Source organism: Carcharhinus amblyrhynchos, chromosome 17, assembly GCF_965287045.1.
Source record: "Carcharhinus amblyrhynchos chromosome 17, sCarAmb.v2.hapA, whole genome shotgun sequence".
Classification (NCBI taxonomy): Eukaryota; Metazoa; Chordata; class Chondrichthyes; order Carcharhiniformes; family Carcharhinidae; genus Carcharhinus; species Carcharhinus amblyrhynchos.
In genome coordinates this window covers 7,340,059-7,366,969 of record NC_137340.1, presented here as the reverse complement: position 1 = coordinate 7,366,969, position 26,911 = coordinate 7,340,059, and the positions used below count along the sequence as shown (strand labels likewise).

General features: G+C 44.8%; 1 protein-coding gene across 10 annotated transcripts in view; it reads right to left on the bottom strand.

Moving 5' to 3' along the window:
• LOC145354308 (ankyrin-3-like) overlaps positions 1-26,911 on the bottom strand; it is a 736,920-nt gene that overhangs the window by 215,076 nt on the left and 494,933 nt on the right. For all 10 annotated transcript variants that reach the window (XM_080205431.1, XM_080205432.1, XM_080205433.1 and 7 more), the window contains one exon: positions 24,372-24,473. In XM_080205431.1, the coding sequence (XP_080061557.1) occupies positions 24,372-24,473 (102 nt within the window). The remainder of the gene's footprint in view (positions 1-24,371; positions 24,474-26,911) is intronic.

Below are 26,911 nucleotides of genomic sequence, written 5' to 3'. Positions count from 1 at the left end.
AGCTAAACTAAAAGATGGAATCTCAAAGGTGGATCTCAACAACAGGAAAATTAGTGACGAGTAAATTAGTAAAGAGTAAAGGTTGGAGGGAGAACTGTCGAGATGGTTCTGAACCAGACTGGACCAGTGTTCTGGTGAGTAGTATAACTAGGGTAGTAGTGAGGGCTTTAACTAAACAGTGGGAAGGAAGGGAGTCTTTGAGCATTTTGCAGACAAAGTTAGATCAATTCTTGATAAGCGAGCAGGTGAAAGTTTATCAGAGGTAGGTGGGAATGTGGAGTTGAGGTTGTAATGAGATCAGCCATAAAGTTATTGAATGGCAGAGCAGGCCCGGAGAGGCCTACTCCTGGTCTTAATTTGTATACTTGTAAATATGAGGGGGAAGATTGGCAAGTTAAAGGAAAACAGCAAGGCAACAGAGGAAGGTGGTGACCTGGGTAATGATAGTCAGAGTGCAGCAGGAAGGGATAGAGAGCACAAAATAGAGTGAACTAAAAGCAAGAGGCTGCAAAAATGGTAAAAATTCCAGATTAAAGGCTCTGTATCAGAATGCAGACAGCATTCATAACAAATAGATGAGTCAACAGCACAAATAGAAATAAATATGTGTGACATGATAGCCATTACAGAGACATGGTTGCAAGGTGACCAAGGAACTGGGTTCTGAATATTCACAGATAGTTGACATTTTGAAAGTTAGGGAAAGATGGTGGAGTTAATTAAGGACAAATTAGTGTAGTGGTTAGAGGTAACCTTAACTTGAAAGGCCAAATTGTAGAATCAGTTGAGGTAGAGGTGAGATAAAGGAAAGGTAAACAGTCATTGCTCCCACACCAAATATAGGATATTGGTCCTTCCAAATACACAAGGTTGCAATCCAGGAGGAAGGGACCCCACAGACCCCATCCTGGCAGCAATGCCCATCCTAGGTGGCCAAGCCCCAACCAGACAAAAGCCGATGAAAAGGCACGCAGCTTGGAGGGAGTGGGAATTTGAAAAGGGGAGAAGACTGGAAAGTCAAGATGCTGGCATTATATCCTACAAAGATGAGAAGATCTCAACTCGGATCAAATCAGCACACCAAATAAAATTCTCTCATCGAACAAATAGTCTGTTACTTTGATGCAGTCTGTACCCTACACGGTCAACCCTAACAAGGAGATGGCCAAACATCGTCAAATCGTGTTGGAGATGGCTCCAAGCAAATTCCTCACCCACATTTCTGTTTGTTGCTTGGTGAGAATGCAAGGATTAAACATCACAATGACATAAGAACATAAGAAATAGGAGCAGGAGTAGGCCATCCAGCCCTTCGAGCCTGCCCCGCCATTCAATAAGATCATGGCTGATCTGTCGCTGCTCAGTTCCACTTTCCCGCCCTCTCCCCATAACCCTTAATCCCCTCTCCTATCAAAAACCCATCAACCCGCGTCTTAAAAATATTTAGCGAGGCAGCCTCCACCACTTCAACGGGCAGACAATTCCAGAGATTCACCACCCTTTGAGTGAAGAAGTTCCTCCTCAACTCCGTTCTAAACCGCCCCCCTTTTATCTTGAGGCTGTGCCCCCTAGTCCTATTGTCTTTTTTGAGCGGGAAGAGTCTTTCCACCTCTATCCTATCCATCCCATTCATCATCTTATACGTCTCAATGAGATCTCCTCTCATTCTTCTGAACTCTAACGAGTACAAGCCCAGTTTATTCAGCCTCTCCTCATAGCTCAACCCCCTCAACTCCGGTATCAGCCTAGTAAACCTCCTCTGCACTCCCTCCAAGGCCAAAATATCTTTGCGCAGGTGCGGCGCCCAAAAATGCACACAATACTCCAGTTGCAGCCTCACCAATGCCCTATACAGCTGCAGCAAGACCTCCCTACTTTTATATTCAATCCCCCTCGCTATGAAGGCCGGCATCCCATTCGCCTTCCTGACCACCTGCTGTACCTGCAAGCTGGGTTTTTGCGACTCATGCACAAGGACCCCGAGGTCCCTCTGCACCGTCGCCTGCTGCAGTTTTTCGCCCCGTAAGTAATAGTCCTTCCTACCATTCTTCCTACCAAAGTGGACCACCTCACACTTGCCAACATTAAATTCCATTTGCCATTTCCTGGCCCATTCGCCCAGCCTATCTAGATCCTTCTGCAGACTCTCCACACCCTCTGCACAATTTGCCGTTCCCCCAATCTTGGTGTCATCAGCAAATTTCGACACCCTGCACTCGGTTCCCTCCTCCAGATCATCTATATAAATGGTAAAAAGCTGAGGCCCCAGCACCGACCCCTGGGGCACTCCACTAGTCACCATTTGCCAATCCGAATAGCACCCGTTGACCCCCACTCTCTGCCTCCTATTTGACAACCAATCCTCTATCCACGCTAACACCCTACCCCCAACTCCATGTCCCTCGACCTTCTGCAATAACCTCTTGTGAGGTACCTTGTCAAACGCCTTCTGAAAATCTAGAAAGACCACATCCACCGGCTCTCCTCTATCCACCGCCCTAGACACATCCTCATAGAACTCCAGTAAATTTGTCAGACACGACTTCCCTTTAATGAAACCGTGCTGCGTCTGCTCTATCAAGCAATTCCCCTCAAGGTGCCTAACTAACACTGGCCTAACTGCGCCTGTGTGTCACCAAGTACGGCTGGACATCACACCAAGAACCAGGGCTTATGGCCAAAGATGGTTCCTGATGGAAACCTGATATTATATTCAAGAAAAATTAATAAGTGGCATTGGGTGATGTCACATTCCGCTCCGAAGATGACAGCAAAGTGCTTGAAAAGGCCTGGGAAAGGAAGTGGTGAAAATATGTGCACCTTGGACTGGAGATCATGGAATTGACAGGAGACTCTGAGCTGAAACATTTTTGCTTTGTGTTGGGCACAAGGGGAAAATGGCTCAAAATGAGCAACAGCCTATTTCAATTCCAGAACGTGAAAGGAAATTTCCAGTCTCGCAATATCCCTGACGCTCAAAATGCTGCAAATCTTCAGCGATGGGTAAGTGAGCCAGTTTCCACCGAAAGGGTTCATGCTGGTGGTGACAAGACAACCCTAGATGCCAAGGTGTGGGACAACATGTAGAAAGGACGACATGTAGAGGGCACCAGCACAGGGTATAAATAGTGGGTAAAAACAAAATATATATACAAAACAAGAAATAAAAATACTGAAAGAAGAGAAAATGCCCCAAAAAAAGTAATGGTGGTGGATAACTCACTGAAGGCCGGACTTTAATTAAGCGATGCACGGTTAACCAGAAGGTTGTGGAATGAATGCCATAGCAACTCAATCAAATGATGAATCAATGATAACTGTGCTCAGACTACTAACCAGAACAGTACCCAGTTTTGTGCTTCTCCTAACTCAGAACCAGAACAGTACCCAGTTTTGTGCTTTTCCTAACTCGGAACAACACGCTTGGTAACTTGGAACAGTCAGCCCATACTGTGTGACCCCTACAGTCAACCCCTGTCCTCAATGTAACACAGGTATAGCCCGCCTTTGATGTGGCAGTGCTGGACGTTTCAAACATGTGAACGAACCACATAAAGACTTGGATAAGGCACTTGCCTTGAGTGTTTTCAATTAGCTACACTGTAGGGCTGAGTATACAGGGGGAATTAATGAGGCATGTAAGAAAGGAGCTGCAATAATCCTGGGCAAATTGAATCCACAGGTAGATAAGGAGAATTAAATTGGTGAATGTGGCCTGGAAAGTAAGTCCATTAAGTGTATTTACGACAGTTTCTTCCAGGCCAACATTCTAAAGCCAAACAGGAAGCAGACGATTCTAGACCTGGTAATGTAAAACAATGCAGGATTAATCAATAACATCATATTAATGGATCCTCTGGCAACATCTGATATGATAGAATTTCACGTTCAGTTTGAAGGTGAGAGATCTGGGTCAAAGACTATAATCCCTACAGTACAGGAGGAGGTCATTCAGCCCATCGAGTCTGCACCCGCAACAATGCCATCCAGGCTCCAGTTCCATAATCCCAAGCTTTACCCTTGACACTAAGGGGCAATTTAGCATGACCAATTTGTCTAACCCACATATCTTTGGAGTGTGGGAGGAAACTAGAGCACCCAGAGGAAACCTCGTAGACATCGAGTGACACAGGCTGGAATTGAACCCGGGTTCTTGGCACTGTGAGGCAGCAGTGCTAACCACTGTGCCACCATGATGCCCGACAAGTTTTTCAAATTGAAGTAAAGATAATTATAATGGGCAGCACGGTGGCACAGTGGTTAGCACTGCTGCCTTATAATGCAAAGAACCCGGGTTTAGTTCCAGACTTGAGTGAACGCCTGTGTGGAGTATGCACATTCTCCCCATATCTGCGTAAATTGGCCATGCTAAATTGCCCCTTACTGTTCAAAGATATATAGGTTAGGTGGATTGGCCATGGGAAATGTTACATGGATAGGGCAGGGAGGGTGGGCCTGAGTAACATGCTCTTTCGAAGAGTTAGTGCAGACTCAATGGGCTGAATGGCCTCCTTCTACACTGTAGGAATTGTATGATTCAATGGTATAATGGTACTAAGGCAGAGATAGCTAAAGTGAAGTGAGAAACTAGGTTGCAAAGTGGGACAGGAAACAATGCAATGGCAGATTTTTAAAGATACTTAATAACTCTCAGCAAAGATTTATCCCAGTGAGAAAGAAAGATTCTATGAGAAGGACGCACCTACAGCTAAATAAGCAAGATAAGGGTCGGTAAAATCTACCTGAAAGGAACATTGTGCAAAACCGTGAAGCTTAGTGATGGGTCAGGAAATTGAACAGATTTTAAAAAGTGAATTAGAGGATGGGAGGAAAATGGCTAGAAATACAAACATAGATACAAAGTTTCTACAAGTATTTAAAAAGGGAAAAAATAAAAATAAGAAACAGGTAGCACAGTGGTAAGCACTGCTGCCTCACAGCATCAGGGTTCGATTCTCAGCTTGGGCCAAACTCCCTGTTTGCGAGTCTGCACATTCTCTCCATATCTGCATGGGTTTACTACAGGTGCTCCAGTTTCCTCCCATAGTCTGAAAGACATGCTGGTTAGGTACATTGGCCGTGCTAAATTCTCCCTCAGTGTACCTGAACAGGCGCCAGAGTGTGGCGACAAGGGAATTTTCACAGTAACCTCACTGCTGTGTTAATGTAAGCCTACTTGTGACTAATAAATAAACTTTTTATCCTCTCAAATCTGGAAACTAATAATGGCAAGTGTGGAAATGACAGAGATGTTGACACTGTGAAAGACTTCAAGAAGTCCCAAAATACTTGAAGATGAAGTGAAAGGAGGGAAAAGACCTTAAACAATTGTCATCAGCAGGGAAAAAATTCCTGGGAAACTTTTTTGACCTAAAGGCTGACAAGTCCCCAGGACCAGATGGCCTGCATCCTAGGGACTTAAAAGATAGTAGGAGCAACAGTTATAATCTTCCAAAATTTCTTAGATCCTGGCAGGGTCCCAACTGATTAGAAAATAGTGAACACAACACCTTTATTCAAGGAAAGACGGAGACAGAAAGGAAGGAACTAAAGACCAGCAAAAAAACATCTGCCTCAGGGAAACTGCTAGAGTCCATTATCAAAGAAATTATAGCAAGATACTTAGAAAATCACAATGCAATCAGGCAGAGTCACCATTATTTTGTGAAAGAGAAATCATTTGAACTAATTTATTAGAATTCTTTGAGGAAGGAACAAGGAACATGGATATAAAGGGGAATCTGTGAATGTGGTGCACTTAATTTCCAAACGGCATTTTATAATGGTACCACATTAAAAAAGATTACTGTATGAAATAAGAACTGAAGTTTTAGGGGGTGACATAGTAGTATGGGTAAAGTAGAGAGTACGGATAAATGCACCACTTTCAGTCTGGCAAAATGTAAGTAGGGAAGTACCACAGGGTTGAGAGATGGGGCCCCCACCATTTACATTTTAGAATAATGACTTTGAATCATGAGAGTCATAGAGATATACAGTACAAAACAGGCTCTTCAGCCCAATTTGTCCATGCTAACCAGGTTTCTGAAACTGAACTAGTCCCATGTGCCTGCATTTGGCCCATATCCCTCTAAACTCTTTTCATCCTGTTCAAATATATTTTAAATGTTCTACCTCTGCCCCTCCTCTGGCAGCTCATTCCATATACGCACCACCATCTGTGTGAAAAAGTTGCCAATCAGGTCCCTTTTAAAATTTCCTCCCATACGCCAAAGACGTGCGGGGTTCGGTTGATTGGCCATGATAAATTATCCCTTAGTGCCACGGGGATTAGCAGCATCAATACATTGGGTTGCGGGGATAGAGCCTCAGAAGGACTGCTGTCTGTGCAGGCTCGATGGACCAAATGGCCTCCTTCTGCTCTGTAGAGATTCTATTCTATGATTAAATCTTTCCCCTCTCACCTTAAACCTACGCCCTCTAGTTTAACATCTCAACTCCTGTACTCAATGCTTTGACTAATGAAGGCAAATGTGCCAAATGCCACCTTCACCACCCTATCTACATGTGATGCTACTTTCAAGGAACTACGTACCTGCACCCCTAGGTCTCTCTGTTCAACAACACTCCCCAGGGCTCTACTACCATTAACTGTGTAAGTCTGACCCTGGTTTGCCTTATCAAAATGCAACACCTCACATTTATCTGAATTAAACTCCATCTGCCACACCTCGGTTGACCAAGATCTCATTGTAGTCTCAGAAAACCTTCTTCAATGTCCAATACATCACCAATTTTGGTGTCATCCTCAAATTTACTAACCATGCCTCCTATATTCTCATCCAAATCGTTTATATAAATGATAAACAACAGTGGACCCAGCACCTATCCCTGTGGCACACCGCTGCTCACAGGCCTCCTGTCTGAAAAACCCTCTACCGCCACACCGTCTCCTACCAGCAAACCAATATTGTATCCAATTAGTTGGTTCTCCCTAGATCTCATGTGATCTAAAATTACTGACTAGTCTGAAGGCCTTGTTGGACTTGAAGAACTTGGAGAGGGGACCTTACGTTTTTTTATTCATTCGTAGGACATGGGTGACACTCGCTGGCCAGCATTTATTACCCATTCCTAGTTGCCCCTGAGAAGGTGGTGGTGAGCTGCCTTCTTGAATCACTGCAGTCCATGTTCTATGGGTTGACCCACAATGCCGTTAGGGAGGGAATTCCAGGATTTTGAGCCAGCGACTATGAAGGAATGGCGATATATTTCCAAGTCAGGATGGTGAAATGGCTTGGAGGGAAACTTGCAGGTGGTGGTGTTCCCATATATGCTGCCTTTGTCCTTTAGATGGAAGTGGTTGTGGGTTTGGAAGGTGCTGTCTAAGGATCTTTGGTGAATTGCTACAATGCATCTTGTAGATAGTACACACTGCTACTACTGAGCGTTGGTGATGGAGGAAGTGGATGTTTGTGGACATGGTTGCTTTGTCCTGGATGGTGTCGAGCTTCTTGAGTGTTATTGGAGCCGCACCCATCTAGGCAAGTGGGGAGTATTCCATCACACTCCTGACTTGTGCCTTGTAGATGGTGGACAGGCTTTGGGGAGTCAGGAGGTGAGTTACTCACCGCAGTGTTCCTAGCCTCTGACCTGCTCTTGTAGTCACTGTGTTTATGTGGTAAGTCCAGCTGAGTTTCTGGTCAATGGTAACCCCAAGGATATGGTAGCTAAATCTGCCAATGACAGATAATAAATAGGAAATCTTGTTGTCAAGAGGAGGTAAAGAACTTAGAGGGATAAAGAAGTGAGTGGACAAAAAAATTGGCAGAGTAGAATGTGGGAAAATGCAAATTTGTCCATTTTGGCAGGAAAGACAGGAAGGCAGCATATTGTTAAAATGGAAAGGGTTTGCAGAACTGGATCTGGGTGTATGAGTCATAAGAAGTTATTTTGCAGATGCTGATTAGGAAGAAAATTGGAATGTTGGCATGAATTGGTGGGGGGAGGAGGAATGGAATATACAAGTGGGGAAGTTTTACTGCTGCTCTACAGGGCATTGGTGAGACCACATCTGGAATACTGGGTGCAGTTTTGGTCTCCTTATTTGAATAAGGGTATAATTGCACCCAAAGCAATAGGGTGGAAGTTCACCCGACTCAGTCCCTGGGAAAGAAGGACTTATCTTACGAAGAAAGGTTGAACAATTTATATCCCTTAGAGTTCAGAAGAATGAGAAGTGATCTTATTGAAACGTACAAGACCTTGAGAGGATTTGCGAGGCTAGATACTGGGAAGATGTTTCCTCTTATGGAGACAAGAGCCAGGGACACAGTTGAAGAAAAATGCTCCTTCATTTAAGATGGAGAGAGGAGAACCCTTTTCTCTCTGAGGGTTGTGAGTCTCTGAACCAGAAAGCAATGGAGGGTGGGTTGTTGAATGTATTCAAGGCTGAGTTAGGTGGATTCTTGGTATTCATGGGAGACAAAGCTTAAGGGGGAACAATCAACCAGAACAATATTTTATTGAATGACAGAACAGGCCTGAAGGGCTATATGGCCTACTCCTACTTCTAAGTACTATGTTCCTATGCCTGGCCTGTATGTGACTCCGAACTGAAATGGCCCACCAAGTCACTCAGCTGTTAAGAATCTTAAAATCACAGAATCCCTACAATGAAGAAGGAGGCCATTCAGCCCATCGAGTCTGCACCGACCACAATCCCACCCAGGCCCTATTCCCATAACCCCACATATTTACCCTGCTAATCTCTGAACACTAGGGTCAATTTAGCATGGCCGATCCACCTAATCTGCACATGTCTTTGGAGCATGAGGGGAAACTGGAGCACCTGGAAAAACCCACACAGACATGGGGAGAACGTGCAAACTCCACAAAGACAGCCACCCAAGGCTGGGATTGAACCGGGGTCCCTGGCGCTGTGAGGCAGCAGTGCTAACCACTGTGCTACCTTGCCATTTTAAAGAAGGCAACCCACCACCAGCACCATTTTAGAGGAATTGTGGCATGGCCAATAAATGCTGGCATCTTTGGCAACAACATTTCAAAAAGACCAGGATCAAACTGGATCGCTTCCACTCAACTCACCAAACTTAAACTCCTCATTTCTATCACCAGTCCTTCATAATCCCAGCCTGTCTGCAAATGCCCCTATCATCTTCTGATATCCATCCCATGAAAATGAGCAGATACCCATCCCTTCACTAGCTCTTTGCTGGTGAAGCTGACTTTCCTCTCTAGAGCTCCAGTTTCATCATTCTCAACTTCTCCACACTGAACAACTTCAAAAGCGATCTGTTTGAGCAAGCTTTCAGTTACCCCTCTCATCGCTCCCTCCTTAGCTTGGCATCCACGCTGTTTACAGCTGTCAACTGTGTGGGGAGATATTCCATGTTAACAAAGCTTCCTACATTTCTGGACAAGCCAGTCTTCCTAGGGGTGTCAGCATGAAATAAAAGGTTCTTATCTGGGAAGGAAGTCGGCCTCTTGTGTATAAATACGTTAAGTGGTATATCATTCCTTTTATTCTTCTGACACTCAGTATCCCGAAATAGAAAAATCCACATCTTTAGTGTAAGCTTGACAGTGCTAGGTTTATGGTCACTCCTGTTTATTAAACAGCCACTTGTACCGTGGATGGACCTGCTGTTTAGAATGTTATCCTGCATTTACATTAAACTGTATTCCCACTTCCGCACTCGCCTCACTGGCGCTCGCATGTCAAACCTGCAAGAATGGCAATATCACAACATGGACCGGGTTTAACCCAGTCTCACTTGAGTGCTTTGCCCTGAATTTAAAGGGTTTCGCAGTCACAGGCAAGGTATCTGGCGAACTACATTGAACATTGATGTGGTAAGGGCTGCAATGAATCATTGCTGACGTGACTCTCTCCTGTCATTTTCCTCAAAGTCCTAAATAGCTTCCTCCCCTCTAGAGCAGCATCTCTGCTCACCAACCGGCAGGTCTCTGTGACACACAAACATGTAACTAAATAAAACTGATTGTAAGACACATTCATGTTGGGATAGAGGAAAATTCAGTCACAGATATTTGTTTGATACATCAGTGTTGTCAGCTGATCCTGTCAGACGATGCAGCTGGTAAGACAGTGGGAATGATGGCGAATAAATTCTCATATAAATATAGGTCAACTTGGTAGGCAGGAAAGCTCATTTTTTTCTCTAGGATTCTTGCAGTACACATCAGCAGTTACATGGGCAGTATTTTATCCAGCTCATTGCGGTGGAAAATATTTTGGCTGGGCGCTCTAAGTTACATGATAGGCCACATCTCAGCCTGCCGGCAATGGGAAAACCTTTCTGTCACTCAGTTGCAGGCAGGAAGCGGTGGTTAGCACTGCTGCCTCACAGCACCAGGGAAGTGGGTTCGATTCCCACTCTGGTCACTGTCTGTGCGGAGTTTGCACATTCTTTTGTTGGAGAAGATTCTTAGAGGTAGGATCTATACACATTTAGAACTGAATAGTCTCATTAGCAACAGACAACATGGTTTTGTACGGGGGAGGTCATGCCTCACAAATTTGGTTGAGTTTTTTGAGGAGGTGACAAAAATGATTGACGAGCGAAGGGCCGTGGATGTAGTCTATATGGATTTTAGTAAAGCATTTGATAAGGTCCCTTATGGCAGGCTGGTGCAAAAGGTTAAATCTCACAGGATCAAAGGTGAACTAGCTAGATGGGTGCAGAACTGGCTTGGCCATAGGAGACAAAGGGTAGTAGTGGAGGGGTCTTTTTCTGATTGGAGGTCTGTGACTAGTGATGTTCCGCAGGGCTCTGTACTGGGACCTCTGCTGTTTGTGTGATTTATATAAATGATTTGGAAGAAGTTGTAGCTGTTCTGATTAGTAAATTTGTGAACGACGAAGATCGCTGGAGTTGCGGACAGTGATGAACATTGTCAGAGAATACGGCATGATATAGATGGGCTGGAAAATTGGGCAGAGAAACGGCAAATGGAATTTAATCCAGATAAATGCAAAGTGATGCATTCTGGTAGATCTAATGCAGGGAGGGAGCTATACAATAATTGGCAGAACCATCAGTAGTATAGACACACAGAGGGATCTGGGTGTGCAAGTCCACAGATCCTTAAAGGTGGCAACATAGGTAGAAAAGGTGGTGAAGAAGGCATATGGCATGTTTGCCTTTATTGGACGGGGCATAGAGTATAAGAGTTGGCATATGATGTTGCACTTGTATAGAACATTGGTTAGGCCATGTTTTGAATACTGCGTCCAGTTCTGGTCGCCACACTACCAAAAGGATGTACAGGCTTTGGAGAGAGTGCAGAAAAGGTTTACCAGGATGTTGCCTGGTATGGAGGGTGTTAACTATGAGGTGAGATTGAGTAAACTAGGGTTGTTCTCCCTGGAAAGACGGAGGTTAAGGTTAAAATTAGTTTATAATTTATAAACTAGTAGAAGTTTATAAAATTATGAAGGGCATAGGTGAACAGTTGGAAGCTTTATCCCAGGTCAGAAATAACAAACACAAGGGGTCACAAGTTCAAGGTGAAGGGGGCAAGGTTTAATATGGATATGCGGGGGATGTATTTTACACAGAGGGTGGTGGGGGCCTGGAATGCACTGCCAAGCAAGGTGGTTGAGGCAGACATTCTAGGGTCATTTAAGACTTATCCAGATAGCCACATGAACAGACTGGGAATAGAGGGATACAAACGGATGGTCTAGGTAGGAACACATGATCGGTGCAGGCTTGGAGGGCTGAAGAGCCTGTTCCTGTGCCGTGTTGTTTTTTGTTTGTTCTCCCCGTGTCTGCTCCAGTTTCCGCCCACAGTCTGAACGACGTGCCGGTTAGGTGTATTGGCCGTGCTAAATTCTCCCTCAGTGTACCTGAACAGGCGCCGGAGTGTGGCGACTAGGGGATTTTCACAGTAACTTCATTGCAGTGTTAATGTAAGCCTGCTTGTGACACGAATAAATAAACTTTAAAAATTGAAATTGTCCGCTCAGAGCCAGATGTCAAATGGCTCATTAATGAAACACTCTGTATTAATTCTCTCTGAACCCATGGGAATTTCGTAGTGGGTCAGAGATTACCCGGGAGTAGCACAGCTCTCTCATGCCTCCCAAAGCATACCTCGTCGGGTTTGTCTGTGGCCTCGATGAGGGGTCCCTTACTGACAGGCAAGCAATGCCCAATTCAGGGACTCGGTCTATTGCTAAGGGGGCAGCCGCTGACAGTGGTGCCCCAGGCCTTGCCTTTCATCCCACCCTTTTCCCGGTGACGCTCCAAACTTACACAACTTGGGACATTAAGGGGCAATTTGTCATGGCCAATCCATCTAACCTGCACATCTTTGGAGTGTGGGAGGGAACCCACGCAGACACAGGGAGAACAGACAAACTCCACACAGTCACTCAAGGCCAGAATCGAACCTGGGTCCCTGGTGCTGTGAGGCAGCAGTTCTAACCACTGTGTCACCAGGAGAGGGAGAGAGAGAGAGAGTGTGAAAGCCTCAGGTTAGAGAGAGAGAAAGGGCAACAGCTTAGCGAGAGAGCAAGAGAGAGAGAGAGCGGCAGGTTAGAGAGAGGGTCACATGTTAGAGAGAGAGAAAGAGGGACACAGTTTAGAGAGAGAAAGCTACACATTAGAGAGAGAGAGGGAGAGAGAAAGCGATAAAAAGAGAGGGGCGGACACAGCTTAGAGAGATAGAGTCACAAGCTAGAGAGAGAGGAGAGGGAGGAGAGAAAGTCACAGGTAGAGAGAAAGAAGAGGGAGAGAAAAGAGAGGGAGAGAAACAGCAACAAGTAGAGAGAGAGAGAGCAAAGAGAAAGAAAGAGAGAAAGAGTGAGAAAGATCTGTATTCTTCTAATTCTGGCCTCTTGTTCACTTCCAGTCATAAATGGTCCACCATTGGGGCTGCCCCTTCAGTTGCCTCAGCTCCAAACTCTGGAGTTCCCTCCCTATACCTCTCCCATCCTCTACCTCAATTTTCTCCCTTATGCCAACCTTTAAAACTTACTTCTTTGACCAGGCTTTTCATTACCTGACCTAATATCTCCTCATGCAGCAAGGTGTCATACTTGTTTTTCTAACTGAGGTGCCTTGGGATGTTTCACTTCACTAAGGGAGCGAATGTAAGTTGTTATTGCTCTCCTTGGGAAAAAGGCTAAGATGTGATAGAGATGTTCAGTAAGATGCAGGCTTTGGACAGAGTAGATAGGGAGAAACTGTCTCCATTGGCTCTGGGGTTGAGATGTGGAGATGCTGGCGTTGGACTGGGGTAAACACAGTAAGAAGTCTCCCAACACCAGGTTAAAGTCCAACAGGTTTATTTGATAGTAAATCCACAAGCTTTCGGAAACACTGTTCCTTTGTCAGGTGTTTCCTGCAGTCTGTGACTGGAGGATGGAGCAACACTGGCAGCGGTGAGTGTGATCAGAATAAAGGTATTGGCCGGGTGTTGATGAGACCGTAGATGGAGTACAAAGAAAAGTACAGCACAGGAACAGGCCCTTCAGCCCACCAAGCCTGTGCCGATCACAATGCCCTAACTAAACTAAAAAAAACCTTCCGCCCTTACTCAGTCTGTTTCCCTCTGTTTGCTCCCTATTCGTGTTTTGATTTGATGTGGTTTTTGATTTTATTATTGTCACATTTATTAGTATACAGTGAAAAGTATTGTTTCTTGTGTGCTGTGCAAAGCATACCATTCATAGAGGAAAGAAGAGAGTGCAGGATGTAGTGTTACAGTCATAGCTAGGGTGTAGAGAAAGATCAACTCAGTGCGAGGTAGGTCCATTCAAAATCCATGTATGTACCCATCCAAATGCCTCTTAAATGTTGCTAATGTGCCTGATACCACATCCTCCTCTGGCAGTGCATTCCAGGCACCCACCACTGCCTGCGTGAGATAACTTCCTCCGCACATCTCCCTTATGTACAACTTTGGTTACCGTATTTAAGGAGGGAGAAACTTGTATTGGAATCAGCTCAGAGTAAGTTCGTTTAGGCTAATTCCTGTGACAGATGGATTGTCTTACAAGGAAAGATTGAAGAGGTTGGGCCTGCAGTCATTGGTGTTTCGGAGAATGAGAGTTGATTTTGTTGAAGCACGTTAGATTCCGAGGCAGCTGGACTGGAGAGATAAGGAGACGATGGTTCACCTCATGGGGGAATTTAGCACTAGGGGGAACAGTTTAACAGATCCAGCTGTATCTTTCCAAGGGAAATCGGATAATTATTTGAAGAGCAATAAAAAAAATCGCAGGACTACGGGGAAAAGGCAATGATTGGGACTCACTGATTAGCCTTTGCAGGGAGCTGACACAGACACGATGGGCTGAACAGCCTCCATCCCATGAGGTTTTTTTTTGTCTTATTGTGCTCATGGATGTTCAGCTGTGTTCAAGCTGGGGGTCACGTCAGTGCGCTGCTTTGAGGAAATGCTCAAGAGCGCCTCCTTTCAGTCCGACTGAAAACACATTAAAATAGAGAATCTGTTTGCTCTGGATGTGAAGTCAGTACAGCACGTGGTCTAAAGGGAAGTTGAGGGGGGATCTTATAGAGACTTTCAAGATAGTGAAGGGGATGGATAGGGTAGAGGTGGAGAGATTCTTCCCGCTTAGAAAGGAAAACAGAACTAGAGGGCACAGCCTCAAAATAAGGGGAGGGCAGTTTAGAATGGAGTTGAGGAGGAACTTCTTCACTCAAAGGGTGGTGAATCTCTGGAATTCTCTGCCCATTAAAGTGGTGGAGGCTGCCTCGTTGAATATGTTTAAGTCACGGGTAGATAGATTTCTGATAGACAGGGGAATTAAGGGTTACGGGGAGCAGGCAGGAAAGTGGAACTGATCCACTTCAGATCAGCCCTGATCTTATTGAATGGTGGGGCAGGCTCGAAGGGCTAGATGGCTACTCCTGCTCCTATTTCTTATGTTCCTTTGATTGCAGCGAATACTCAGTCATCAAGCCCCGTTCTGATGCAACCTTACCAAAGTTGGACATCCCAGTGTTGACAGGTTCATTAGCACGGGGGCCTATTCAGAGACAATGGCTGCAACAAAAATCTAGATGACCTTTTCCCCTCGTTCTCCTAAAAGAGGCCCAAACTCTGTATGTACCTTTGTGCAGAAATGCGAGGACGCAACAGGAAACATCTCACACACAAAAAGCTATCCTCAAATCTCGAAAATGTATTTTACAGAATGGATTACTTCCGCCTATAAAAAGATCACTCTACTTCACACTGTAGCACGCATCTATTTAAGGAACAAATCCATGAGATACAATCAAGGTTATGAACTGTGGGATGAATGCCAAGGCAGCAGCGTTGCTGAGATACTTAATGCAGAATACAATGTGGTAATAACAAATGTTCCAGTGCCTTTTAGATTGGGCTATGACTTCCACCTTAAGCACTGTTCAGTCCCCCTTCCTGGTCCTTTACCCTGATGGGTTGGGGTTCAGGGGCAAAAATCAAACAATTATTTTACGTTTAAAATTCCTTCCATTTCCTGCACAGTGTACGCAGCATAGTTTACTGTTGACTGCATGCGTGTCATGATTTATCATATCAAACTGGTTTGAAATGTAGCATCATTTGTTTGCCTTCTTCCGTCACAAGAAGTTGGTTTGCAGTCACAGCAGCTAATTAAGAAGGCAAATGGAATTTTGTCCTTCATTGCCACAGGAATGGAGTTTAAAAACAGCGAGGTTATGTTGCAGCTGTATAAGGTGCTGGTGAGGCCACACCTGGAGTACTGTGTGCAGTTTTGGTCTCCTTACTTGAGAAAGGATATAGTGGCACTGGAGGGGGTGCAAAGGAGATTCACTAGGTTGATTCTGGAGTTGAGAGGGTTGGCTTATCAGGAGAGACTGAGCAGATTGGGACTACGCTCATTGGAATTCAGAAGGGAGGGGAGATCTTACAGAAACATGTAAGATTCTGAAGGAAATAGATAAGATAGAAGCAGGGGAGTTGTTTCCACTGGTGGGTGAAACTAGAACTAGGGGGCACGGTCTCAAAATAAGGGGGAGCAGATTTAGGACTGAGTTGAGGAGGAACTTCTTCACACAAAGAATTGTGAATCTGTGGAATTCCCTGACCAGTGAAGCAGTTAAGGCTACCTCATTGAATGTTTTTAAGGCAAGGATAGATATATTTTTGAACAGTCAAGGAAATGATGGTGAGCAGGCGGGTAAGTGGAGCTAAATCCATAAAAAGATCAGCCACGATCTTATTGAATGGCGGAGCAGGCTCGAGGGGCCAGATGGCCTACTCCTGCTCCTAGTTCTTATGTTCAACCAGAGATTCAAACCCTGTATTCATCAGACCATAACAAATAGGATAAGGAGACTGGAGACCATTCAACCTACTAAGCTTGCTGCATTCGATATGACCATGGCTAATCTGATTGTGGTCCTAACTCTACCTATCTGCCTGTCCTCCATAACTGGGGAATCCCTTGTCAATCAGCAAACTGTCCAATTGAATATCGTCAATGACCCAGCCCAGCCTCCACAGCAGAGAACTAAACAGACTAACGACCCTCTAAGAGATGAAATTCCTCCTCAACTCTGCTCTGAATGGAAGACCTGTTATTGTTAAACTGTTCCCCCTAGTGCTAGATTCCCCCACTAGGGGAACCATCCTCTCCTTATCTCTCCTGTCCAGCTAGCTCAGAATCTAACGTGCTTCAACAAAATCAACTCTCATTCTCCTAAACACCGATGACTGTTGGCTCAACCTGTTCAATCTTTCCTTATAAGACAACCCATCTGCCGCAGGAATTAGCCTAAACGAACTTACTCTGAGCTGATTCCAATGCAAGTTTCTCCCTCCTTAAATATGGTAACCAAAATTGTACATAAGGGAGATGTGCAGAGGAAGTTATCTCACACAGACAGTGGTGGGTGCCTGGAATGCACTGCCAGAGGAGGATGTGGTATCAGGCACATTAGCAACATTTAAGAGGCATTTGGATGGGTACGTACATGGATTTTGAATGGACCTACTTCACACTAAGTTGATCTTTCTCTACACCCTAGCTATGACTGTAACACTACATTCTGCACTCTCTTCTTTCCTTCTCTATGTACGGTATGCTTTGCACAGCACGCAAGAAACAATACTTTTCACTGTATACTAATATATGTAACAATAATAAAATCAAAAACCACATCAAATCAAAACACGAATAGGGAGCGAATAGAGGGAAACAGACTGAGTAAGGGCGGAAGGTTTTTTTTTAGTTTAGTTAGGGCATTGTGATCGGCACAGGCTTGGTGGGCCGAAGGGCCTGTTCCTGCACTGTACTTTTCTTTGCACTCCATCTACGGTCTCACCAACACCCGGCCAATACCTTTAATTTGGGATCACACTCGCTGTTGCCAGTGTTGCTCCATCCTCCAGTCACAGACTGCAGCAAAGGAACAGCCTGTGATTCAACATTCTTTCAGTATTTGCCACACTACTTAGCCGCAATTTTAAAACTGCCTCCAGGGACCACTCTGGGGTGGGACGGGGCTGGGTGTTGTGTGTGTGTGTGTGTGTGTGTGTGTGTGTGTGTGTGTTGGAAATGTGGACTACATCTGGCCCAGAAGCCGGAATCAAGTCTTTTCGCTATTCTTTTCCTTTATATATACTTGTAGGATCTTTTATTGTCTGTTTTATATTTTTTGTTGGTTTTCTTTCAATCTAATTTCTCTCTATTTTTATTTAGCCATCTGTTGCTGGTTTCTAAAGTTTCCTCAATCTTGCGCCCCGCCACTAGTCTTTGTAGCATCGGAGGTATTTTCTCTCAACTGATATCCTTACTTAGTACGGTTGGTATATTCTTCCCATGAAGTCGTTCTTTCCCAATATATCTTTGTTCAGAGCTCTGAAATATTTCCTGAAATTTCTGCCACTGCTTTTCTACTCTCTTACCTTTTAACCTGTTTTCCCATTCCACTTTTGTCAACTTTGCCATTATCAGGATGGGGGTGTGGTTGGCAAGGCTGGTTTTTAAAGTTTAAAGTTTATTTATTAGCATCACACAAGAGGGCTTACATTAATGCTGCAATGAAGTTACTGTGAAAATCCCCTAGTTGCCACATTCCGACACCTGTTTGTGTACACCGAGGGAGGATTTAGTACGGCCAATGCACCAACACATCTTTCACTCTATTTGTGCCCCTCATGATTTTATAAACCTTTTTGAAAAACCTTTATATAAAGGCTGAGAGACTTGAGGTTATTTTTGTTAGAGAGAAGAAGGTTAAGAGGTGACCTAATTGAGGCATACAAGATGATCAGAGATTTAGATAGGGTGGACAGTGAGAGCCTTTTTCCTCGGATGGTGATGGCTAACACGAGGGGACATAGCTTTAAATTAAGGGGTGGTAATTATAGGATGGATGTCAGAGGTAGGTTCTTTACTCAGAGGGTAGTAAGGGCGTGGAATGCCCTGCCTGCAGCAGTTGTGGACTCGCCAACTTTAAGGGCGTTCAAATGGTCAGTGGATAGGCCTATGGACAACATTGGAATTGTTTAGGTTAGAGGGTCATTAGATTGGTTCCACTGGTCGGCACAACATCGAGGGCCAAAGGGCCTGTACTGCGCTGTAATGTTCTATGTTGTAACCTCATCCTCCTGCTCTTCAGGGAAACCAGCAAACCATTGTGCCATCCATAAAGATGCTTTCCAAATGCAAGACGATTTTTATTTCCTGATGCTCACTTTACAGTTTAAGCTTTTTACTCATACATTTATGTCTGGTGCCAATCCCAAAGGAAAAATTAAAAAAATGATTAGACTGTTTATACAATATCTCCGAAACAGGAAAACATTTCATGGTAATTCCAAGGACGATATGTAGTCGTAGGAGGAAAGAATAATGGTAAAGAAAATTCCCTGAGTTAGGCCGAGGCAGCTAAAGGGTGGATTTTTGACAGGAAACAGTATTATCAAGGGTTACAGGAACAAAGGGAATAGAAAATAGATGTTAACCAGGATTAGAGGGCACAGCCTCAAGATAAGAGGGGGTGCAGTTCAGAACGGAGTTGAGGAGGAACTTCTTCACTCAAAGGGTGGTGAATCTCTGGAATTCTCTGCCCGTTGAAGTGGTGGAGGCTACCTCGCTGAATATACTTAAGTCACGGGTAGATAGGTTTCTGACAGACAAGGGAATTAAGGGTTATGGGGAGAAAGCAGGAAAGTGGAACTGAGCAGCGACAGATCAGCCATGATCTTATTGAATGGCGGGGCAGGCTCGAAGGGCTGGATGGCCTACTCCTGCTCCTATTTCTTATGTTCTTATAATTTAGTTGAGCGGTGGAACAGGCTCAAAGGCCTACTCACGTCCCGAAAGACTGGCTGTCACTGGTGGAGGAAAGGGACAGAGGCATGTACAAGAGAAATGGAGAGTTTGGAAGGTTCTGGGATTGGAGAAGGGTACAGAGGTAAGGAGGGGCAAGGCATGGAGGGATTTTAATGCAAGGAAAATAACTTTAAATATAGTGAACTGGGGGGCAGAGGACCCAATAGAGATCAGCAAGAATAGATAATGGATGAGTCATGCATGCAAAACTTTATAAGACGGTTATGTTTGAAACTCTTTTCGTTTAAGGTAAAACAGAATGTCTGGGAATGGGGATGATGAAAGCACACTGAACTCTGCCTGAAGACAGGCCATTGTAATGTGGTTGTCTCGGGGTAACTGGCTAAAACCATGGAAACCCAAATGCTGCTTTTCAGAGTTTGACGCAAAAAGAGTGGCAGCTGACCTTTCTGCACACAGTCTCTGATACCCAGAGAGAGGGAGAGAATCTGTTCCCTCCAAAGAGAGGAAGAAACTGTTTCATTAACCATGCAGCAGAATGCCAGGGAGAATTCACTCTGTGAAGAGAAGGGACACGCAGAGATTTCGGACCAAGGAGTCACCTTGTTACTGGAAGTCAGTCGGATAAAATTCAGACAACTGAATGAAGAGACTTTCAAAGGATACTGGAAGTCTGACCCTGGTGTAACTGGGAGAACAGACAGTGCTGCAAAGTTGGGAGGTAATCGAGACTTACATCTACAAGGAAGGCTACATATCCACTGAGAGTCTGATGTAAAATATAACTATGATATAAACAATTTCAGTTGCGTTAATCATTTAATTAGAGGGTACTTTTTTGTTGTTTGGTGTATTAGTGCCTATTAAGCAATGTTTAGCCTGTGGTGACTTTACTTTGTCTATTACAGTACAAGTCTTAAAATGTGAAATCCTGTCCTGTGATTCTTTGTCTCAATTGTGGGTAAATTCACATCCCTTTTCAAAAGTTATTGGTCTCTATGGGGATCATAATATAAATAGGACTTGAATAGAATACAGGTAGCACGGTTTTGGAGCAGCTGAGGTGTAGAGACAATGGTGGATTGAAGGCCAGCCAGGACAACACTAGAGTAACCGAGCACTAGGGACAAGGGCATGAGTAACTCTCAAGTATGTGAAATAATTTGACTGATTCTTCCAAAAGGTAACAACAGAACTGGCACAATCTCACAGAATCATAGATCATAGAATCCTTACAATGCAGAAGAAAGCCATTCAGCCCATCGAGCCTGCACTGGTAACAATCCCACCCAAGTCCTAACCCCATAACCCCACACATTCGCTCTGCTAAGCCCCCCTGACACTAAGAGGCAATTTAGCATGGCCAATCCACCTAACCTGCGCAACTTTGGCATGTGGGAGGAACACAGTAAGAAGTCTCACAACACCAGTTTGGAGTCCAACAAGTTTATGTGATAGTAAACCCACAAGTTTTCAGAACGCTGTTCCTTTGTCAGGTTGTGGGTTTACGATCGAAAGCTTGTGCGTTTACTATCAAATAAACTTGTTGGACTTTAGCCTGGTGTTGCGAGACTTCTCACTGTGTTTACCCCAGTCCGACGCTGGCATCTCCACATCATGTGGGAGGAAACCAGTGCACCCGGAGGAAACCCACGCAGATACAGGGAGTATGTTCAAACGTGGAGAACTTAGGTGGATTGGCCATGCTAAATTACCCCCAAGTGTCAGGGGACTGGCTAAGGTAAATGCACAGGGTTATGGGGATAGGGCCTTGGAGGGATCGTGGTCAGTGAGACTCAATGGCTTCCTTCTGCACTGTAGGAATCTATGACCCCACACAGACAGATTGTAGTTTGCTAAAGCTGCTTCAGTCTGTGCTTTATGGCAGTGATTTCCTTGTATTCTAAACTTCACTTCCTGACCATATCTCACATTAAGATAAAACATCTGTCTATACGGCAGTAAAATGTGAAATTGCATCTTTGAGGGTATGTGACTCACTGCTGTCCTGACTGACAGGCACCTGTGTCTGAAAGCTGCTATAACTCAACTGTAGCTTGTTTTTTGTAACCTTCTTCATATAGATAGAATCTTGCTGAGCAATTCAGAGAGAGAAAGGTCAAGTCCAAACAGGAAGTGTAAAAGGGAACTGTGGGCTGAAGGGCCTGTTTGTGCTGTAGCGTTCTATGTTCTATGAATCTTTATTTAAAAAAGATTATTCCTCAGGATGTGAGCATCACTGGGCAACTTGCATCCTCTATCCCGAGTTGCCCTGTGCCTGGTAAAATTGAGTGATCTGCTTGGTCATTTCAAAGTTTGGAGTGGGACTGGAGATTCTTTTACTTTTTTTTAAACTCTGTCTTTAAAGTTACAAAGCCAATGTTCAGAATTAACTGGGCAAACCCAAATCCATTCCTTGCTTACTCCAAAACCAAATTCAAATTTCAACTGAATCCAATTCAAGGTCCCCTCAAGAGGGACAAACACGATCCAAGCTGACAAGATAAGGCACTGCACCCCCTATCTTGGGCTAAAAGGCTGAGAACTGATTGAGACTGGAGTTACATATCTGCCAGGTCAGGTTTTCCTAAAGGATCTTTGTGAAGCACTTGGGTTTTTATGGAATTCCAACAACTTTTAATGGCAACAAAAGTTTGTTCCTTGATGTTTAAACTGTAATCAAAATGTAATGGTGAGAAATGGCCAGAATTTTACCGGCATGCCGAGCCCAGAATCGTGGGCGAGTCTCGCAGAACGGCATTCTTCATTGGCCTTGGGCAGCTGAGGTGGTAAAATTCCAGCAAATTAGTCTAGGCCTCTGGATTACTACTGCTGTAACATAACTATGATCCTATTGCAGAGCTAATTTGTAGTCAAAGGAGCCTTCTGAAAGTAAGGGGAAAAGTTTCAGGTCGAGGGATTTATTTCAGGATCTTCCCCAATCCTCTGAAACCCAGATCCTACCTACTCTGGTTCAGCGCTGACCAACTCTCCCTTTTGTTCAGATACCATTACCTACTCTTTAAAACTGCCCCCCTCTTCGCCAGCACTCAATCTTTCTTTTTTCTTTATTACAGTGCCAACTCCAACCTCTGTAACCATCCTGGAAAGTATCATCCCTTTGCTACTCTCTGCCCATCTCTTTTACCACTCTCTAAACAGATTTCTCCCCTTTGCTCTCTCTGCCATCTTGAGTGCCCTTTGGGTCAAAGTTACCAATAATCATCTTGGGCAACTTGGCACACCAACCTCTACGTGAGGGTTGACTATCTTTGTCCTTCACCCATAGGCCGCATTCCCCCGTCCTCCCAAACAGATGTGAAACCTCTTTCTGTATATAGATATCGAGGTCCAACTTACTGGCCGCTCACGCCACATTCCCAGTGCAGTGAGCTCAGAGAATTTGACGCCCAGCCAAATCTCCATTCACTGCAGCGGGATGGGAAAATCCCACCGGCAGGAACGGCCGTAACATTCCAGCCAGTGTTTCTGTTCCAAAACTAGGTCAATTTGGCAAAATCACAAACATGGAAAGATTGCTACTAACTCATGACATTAAACCGTTCATATTAACCACTGAATCTGCAAGACTGGGAGTGTGCCATCGTCCTGCATTTATATAGTGCCTCTCACAACCTCAAGACATCCCACCCCATTTCTAAGCCAGCACAGCAGTTTTGAAGTGTAGCAAGTTAAAAAGCATTCGTCGCCAGTTTGCACACCACAAGTTGCCACAAACGGTAACCATCAGGTAACCTGTCTTGAGATATTGGTTGAGTGATGGGTATTGGCAGGACATTGGGAAGCCCACCTTTCTTTCCTTCAAATAGTATCACGGGATGTTTTACATAGACAAGAGGGCAAAACAGGGCTTCAGTTTAACTTGTAAAAGGTGTACAGGTTAGGTTGATTGGCCATGCTAGATCAACCATTTGTGTCAGGGGGACTAGCAGGGTAAATACATGGGGTTATGGAGATTGGGCCTGGGCGAGGCTGTTGTCGGTACAGACTCGATGGGCCAAATGGCCTCGTTCTGCACTGTACAGATTCTATCATTCTTCTCAACTGAAAGACAGCATCTCCTGACTCTGCAGCTCTTCACTGGTTCTGTACTGCATTGTTAGTCTAGGTTTTGTGTTCAAGTCTCAGGAGAGGGACAGGAACGCACATGCTTCTGACTCAGGGTAAGGAAGCACCATCGAATCCAGGGTGAGACACGCAAGATTCCCACTTGAAGCATTGGGAACAGGTTATATATAATGACGCGTGGATAATATTACCAGGACATAAGAACATAAGAAATAGGAGCAGGAGTAGGCCATCTAGCCCTTCGAGCCTGCCCCGCCATTCAATAAGATCAAGGCTGATCTGTCGTGGCTCAGTTCCACATTCCCGCCCTCTCCCCATAACCCTTAATCCCCTTGCCTATCAAAAACCTATCAACCTGTGACTTAAATATATTTAGCGAGGCAGCCTCCACCACTTCAATGGGCAGAGAATTCCAGAGATTCACCACCCTTTGAGTGAAGAAGTTCCTCCTCAACTCCGTTCTAAACCGCCCCCCCTTTATCTTGAGGCTGTGCCCCCTAGTCCTACTGTCCTTTCTGAGTGGGAAGAGCCTCTCCACCTCTATCCTATCCATCCCATTCATCATCTTATACGTCTCAATGAGATCTCCCCTCATTCTTCTAAACTTTATCTTGAGGCTGTGCCCTCTAGTTCTGCTGTCCTTTCTGAGCAGGAAGAATCTCTCTACCTCTACCTTATCCATCCCGTTCATTATCTTATACGTCTCTATAAGATCCCCGGGGTAAGGCTTTTCTTTCTTTGATGGTTCCATTAAGCCCAAGAATATCATAGTCGAGCGACCTTTAATAATCAAGTGCTAAGAGATCTGATCTGTGATTGAATTCCCTCTGATCAGTTTAATCTTCTTTGAACTTTGTACTTTCTACATGTGCCCTGTGCCGTTCGGAAAGTGGTCCGATAAGCAGGGACCTGACTGCAACGTTGTACACACCAGATCACGTGGGAATTCCACGATAAACCATAAAGCTCAAAATGAAGTGGATGCACCAACCTGATTACAGATGTTGATGTCGACTCCTGCCTTGATATAGTCGAGGGCTTTTTCCAAGTTGCCGGCTCGAGCAGCTCGTAAGTAGCTTGCGTTAGTGTCAGTCTAATAAAAAAAAGAGGGGAGAAAAACAGCAGAGATTAATGGGGCAAAATTGACTGCAGACCTATTGTCGAGGACTTCCTGTAACAGAGAAACAACTTTTAGCAGAAGAGGTTCCCCCTGACTGTGTATTCTCCCTCTATTCCATCCCCTGCGAACTCAGCAGAACATGTAGAATATAACTGGGGCCAAAAACAACATTATTGCACAATGGTGCAGGGTCTTGGCACCTGCTTTGTAATCGACACTTGTGACCATTTGCGTTGCAGATAGAGAACATCATCAAGCCCAAAGACAAAAACAAACAATTCTGGAAACACTCAGCCAGTTACTACACCAAATAGAAAACTGTGGGCAGTTGAGGCACATCCTTTCATCAGAACTGGGAGAGATTGTAAATGAATAACGGTGGCACTGGCATGCACTGCTGCCTCACAGCGGCAGGGACCCTGGGTTCAATTCCGGCCTCGGGTTACTGTCTGAGTGGAGTCAGCATGTTCTCCCCATGTCTGCACGGGTTTCCTCCGGGCGCTCCAGTTTCCTTCCACACTCAAAAGGTGTGCAGGTTAGATAGATTGGCCATGCTAAATTGCCCTTAGTGTCCAAAGGTTAGGAGGATTAGCCATGGCAAATGGGTTATGAGGATAAGGTGGAGGACAGGGCCTGGGTGGGATGCCCTTACAGAAGCGTATCCTTTTCCCTGGAGCCTAGAAGAATGAGGGGAGATTTGATAGAGGTGTATAAGATTTTGATGGATATAGATAGAGTGAATGCAAGCAGGCTTTTTCCACTGAGGCTAGGGGAGAAAAAAACCAGAGGGCATGGGTTAAGGGTGAAAGGAGAAAAGTTTAAAGGGAATACTGGGGGGCTTCTTCACGCAGAGAGTGGTGGGAGTGTGGAACGAGCTGCCGGATAAATGCGGGGTCACTTTTAACATTTAAGAAAAACCTGGACGGGTACATGGATGAGAGGGGTGTGGAGGGATATGGTCCAAGTGCAGGTCAGTGGGACAAGGCAGAAAAATGGTTCAGCACAGACAAGAAGGGCCAAAAGGCCTGTTTCTGAGCTGTAATTTTCTATGGTTCTAAGGTTGGTGCAGACACAATGGGCCGAAAGGGGCTCTGTGGTTCTAACGTCACAGAGTGAGGGAAAGGAGGAACAGATGTACTGCCCCAGGTCAGGTATCAATAGGTCAATCCATCAGCTTACTCTGAGAGTTTCCCAAGTCAATACCAACCCCTCTTCACCAATGCTCAAGTACTTTATTATTTCACTCCCAATCTACATTGTTTGAGGTTCTTTTGTCAATAAAAGAAGTATCAGGAGAAGCATTTCAGGATGTCAGAGTAAAACAGCACATCAGAATGATTGATTCCAATTTTGGACTGGCTGATGCAGCAAGTGCAGTTAGTTACAGGAAGCCTTCTAGAGTTTTCTCTCCAGCAACGTGAGACAGAATGCAGCTTCCAACAAGTACATTCTTTCTACTAAATACACGGATCTTGCAGAAAAGCTCATTCCCTCTTGCATAATAGCGGATGTATGAATCAACCCCATTAATTTAGTCATCTCAAAGCCCACAGAGCTTACTGCTGTCACATGCTGCATTGAACTAGAAACCAGAAAGCGCTTTCTGTCATTTTATTCGACAAAAAAAAAGCGTATTTTGCAAAACGTTGTTCTTTAGATACACTCTTGCCCCCTGAAATTACCCCTCCCGGGATCAAATAATGAAGGTAGCTGCGAGGATCCCGGCGAGGACAGCAAGGTAGCACAGTGGCTAGTACTGCTATCTCTCAGCGCCAGGGACCCCGGTTCGATTCCAGCCTCGGGTCACTGTCTGTGCAGAGTCTGCACATTCTCCCTGTATCTGTGTGGGTTTCCTCCGGGTGCTCCGGTTCCCTCCCACAGACCAAAGATGTGCGGGTTAAGCGGATTGGCCGTGCTAAATTGTCTCTTAGTGTCAGGGGAACTAGCAGGGTAAATAAATGGGGTTACAGGGATAGGACTTGGGTGGAATTGTTGTCAGTGCAGGCTCGATGGGCCAAATGGCCTCCTTCTGCACTGTAGGGATTCTAGGATTCTATCACAATCCTGGAGAAATCTTATAAAGTTAAAATAGCATTCACCACCCAAGAGCCAGACTTCTTTGGAGTTATCTGCTGAAACTACCAATCAAATGACTCAGTTAGAACCATAGAAAATTACAGCTCGGAAACAGGCCTTTTGGCCCTTCTTGTCTGTGCCGAAATTAACCTTGAGCTTTACTTGGCTTAAAGCATAGATATATACAAAGCACATTGGGTAGGTTGTGTATAGGCTCTTGTACCTTTCATTACATTGTGTGATGCTGCCCCCATGCTAAACGGGATAGATGTTCAACAGATCAAGCAACTCAAGACTGAGCATTCATGACTTACTGTGAGCCTTCAGCACAGCCT